Here is a 2,500-nt window from a genome sequence, read left to right as displayed (position 1 = left end):
GATATTCAGTCAAAAAATGAATCTGCCCCTAACTTCTGAATCACAGAACTGACAAAAAGCCAAAAGGTCCTCTGGGAACAGAAACTTTAAAGTGCACCTAAAATCAATCATTTTTCATCTACAGTACAATACTTTTCTCCCCACCAACAGCAAAGTAACATGTTTTATCATTCTTATTTCAAAGTTTTGCTTTTTATCTGCCTGGTAAGACGCACTAAGTTATCAAAACTAGCAGTAATTTGGACCCACGACCGTGATGTAAGAGGCATGGGTCTATTCATGATTTTACATCAGAAACTGCTCTGCAAAAATATGCAAAATTTCTTTGAAAACAGGAATGCAAAGCGGCTTGTGACACAAAATTAAGAATAGACCCATGCCTTTTACAAAATGGTCATAGGTCCAAATTACTGCTAGTTCTGCCAAGTTTACGTGGCTTGCATGACACAGAACAAGCAAGATTTTGGGTAACCATGGTGAAATATATTTGCTTTGGATGAGGAGAACATAACAAACCAACAATATTTGAGTTTAGGTGCACCTTAATGTCAGACACAAAATACGTACAAAGTGTAGATATTGATTAACATACCATGAACCATACTCCATAACTTGTCAACAAGTGCTTCACATTGTCTTTTCCAACAGTACTCCTGGCCATAAGCTTCTCTCAGTAATTTGCTTTCTTCAAGGCAAACTCTGTGTCTAACACCGACACCCTCAATTGCTTCAGCCCATCTACCTGGATCTTTAGAATCAACTATGCTGTATGTTCCTAAGGGCATGCTCTTTATTGCTCTAGCAAATCCTGAATTACTCCCTACAAGAACTGGTAAACTAGCCGATAAGGCTTCAAGAGCAACAAGACCAAATCCCTCTGATTTTGAAGGTATGATGACAAGGTCAACTTCACTGAAGAGATTCCTCATTCTTGAACGGCTCTGTACAAATTTTCGCACTGTCAGCTGTTCATCAGTAATTCCACAGTTGAGAAGTCTTCTCCTGACCTCATCCTGCTTCCCATCAGGGGCACCCACAAACAGAAGATAATAACCTTTTCCTTTTAGGCGTTCATCAGCAAATGCCTTAACAGCAATGTCATATCCCTTCAGCTCAAAGTCCTCATCATCTCCACGCCCACACAACAACACATTAAAATCATCATCACTCTCAATTTTGGCCTGTTGCACCAAATCCCCAAGTTCCCTATTAAATAGACCTGGAACTATTTCAAAAATATCCTCATCCTTCTTACACCCCTGCAAATAGGAAGAGTAAGCCTTTTTAAGTCTTGGTCCCACTGGAACAACAAGGTCCGCATATTTGCAAAGATCAACCTCATCCCAGTGCTTCTGTTCACCTCTTGAAGTAGGATTATCATAACCCTTATATTTGCTGAGGTCTTCTGGAGCAGTATGCACCATGTGCACCCACTTACAATTTTGGAATTGTGGAGATCGTTTTATGATGTTAACTTGCCGTCCAAGTTTCACACCATGGCCAACAACAACATCTATTGTGTGATCTTGTGGTGGGAAGCCCAACCAGTCAAGAGGTTCACTGAAGCCTGGTTGTTTCCCTGCATCAAGAACATTGATCCCAAAATTTTGGGCTGCCTCTTTGTCTTCATGTTTGCAAGCACCCTCTGGGACCAACATAGAAACTCTGACATTTGGCTCTTGGGACAGATGAATTGCAAGCTCTCTGTTTAATGTTGACAACCCCCCAGCTGATGAATTCCATTCACTCCCTAAAAGAGTAATGTCCAGTGCTTCCTTGCTTTGGGCAAAAATCTCCTGTGCTTCTACAGATACTCCTCCTTGTGCCATGATTTCAATTTGAATTGGCAGACAACTGAAATGGTTTACAAATATAAAATAGTATTAACAGCAACTAACATTATTTTACAGCCAAATGCTCATCCCGATATAAATTATGGTAATTTTGGCAAAGTTTAGGAGGTCAGTGCTTTTAAGTGGTGCATGGGCAACGTACAGTGTACAAGTTAATATGTAACTGCACAAATTTGCCTCATATTACCTTTCTAGACTGCTCAAGCAAAGAATATGGAATAAAAATGATTTCATCACAACTCTGTCATTATCCAAACATGGAGGTTTAGGGAAAAATAAAGCTCTGACCAACAGTTTAAACTTGATTGGTATAAATGAGCACAGAAAGTCCAACTAACATTACACAAAAAAATTTAGGTATGTCTTACACATACCAAACCAGTAAGTGCCAGTACAGTAAAAACCTTTCTTTTTACACATTTCAAAATTACATGCATGTGCTTATTGAATATCCTGATATTCTTAGTGCACAGGTGCAAGGACTCTCACTGCAGTGCCCTGCCAGGACCATAATAACAGCTACCAGTAACTTCGAAATGATGAGAGCGGATGTTTTATGAGTCAAATGAGTCAATGAGTCGTGAGTCATGAGTCAATGAGTCAATGAGACTCACAGTCAATACAGCAATAATCTATCGATTAAGCCT

The 2,500-nt window shown here is 39.6% G+C and overlaps 1 protein-coding gene across 2 annotated transcripts in view; it reads right to left on the bottom strand.

Annotated features, from left to right (window-relative positions):
* LOC137985055 (uncharacterized) overlaps nucleotides 1-2,500 on the bottom strand; it is a 21,537-nt gene that overhangs the window by 16,115 nt on the left and 2,922 nt on the right. For both annotated transcript variants that reach the window (XM_068832495.1, XM_068832496.1), the window contains exon 3: nucleotides 593-1,854. In XM_068832495.1, the coding sequence (XP_068688596.1) occupies nucleotides 593-1,829 (1,237 nt within the window). In that variant the 5' untranslated portion in view covers nucleotides 1,830-1,854. The remainder of the gene's footprint in view (nucleotides 1-592; nucleotides 1,855-2,500) is intronic.

This window comes from Montipora foliosa, chromosome 14 (assembly GCF_036669935.1).
Source record: "Montipora foliosa isolate CH-2021 chromosome 14, ASM3666993v2, whole genome shotgun sequence".
NCBI classification, from domain to species: Eukaryota; Metazoa; Cnidaria; class Anthozoa; order Scleractinia; family Acroporidae; genus Montipora; species Montipora foliosa.
Note: the sequence above shows the minus strand (reverse complement) of the source record. Positions and strands in the feature narration are given on the sequence as shown.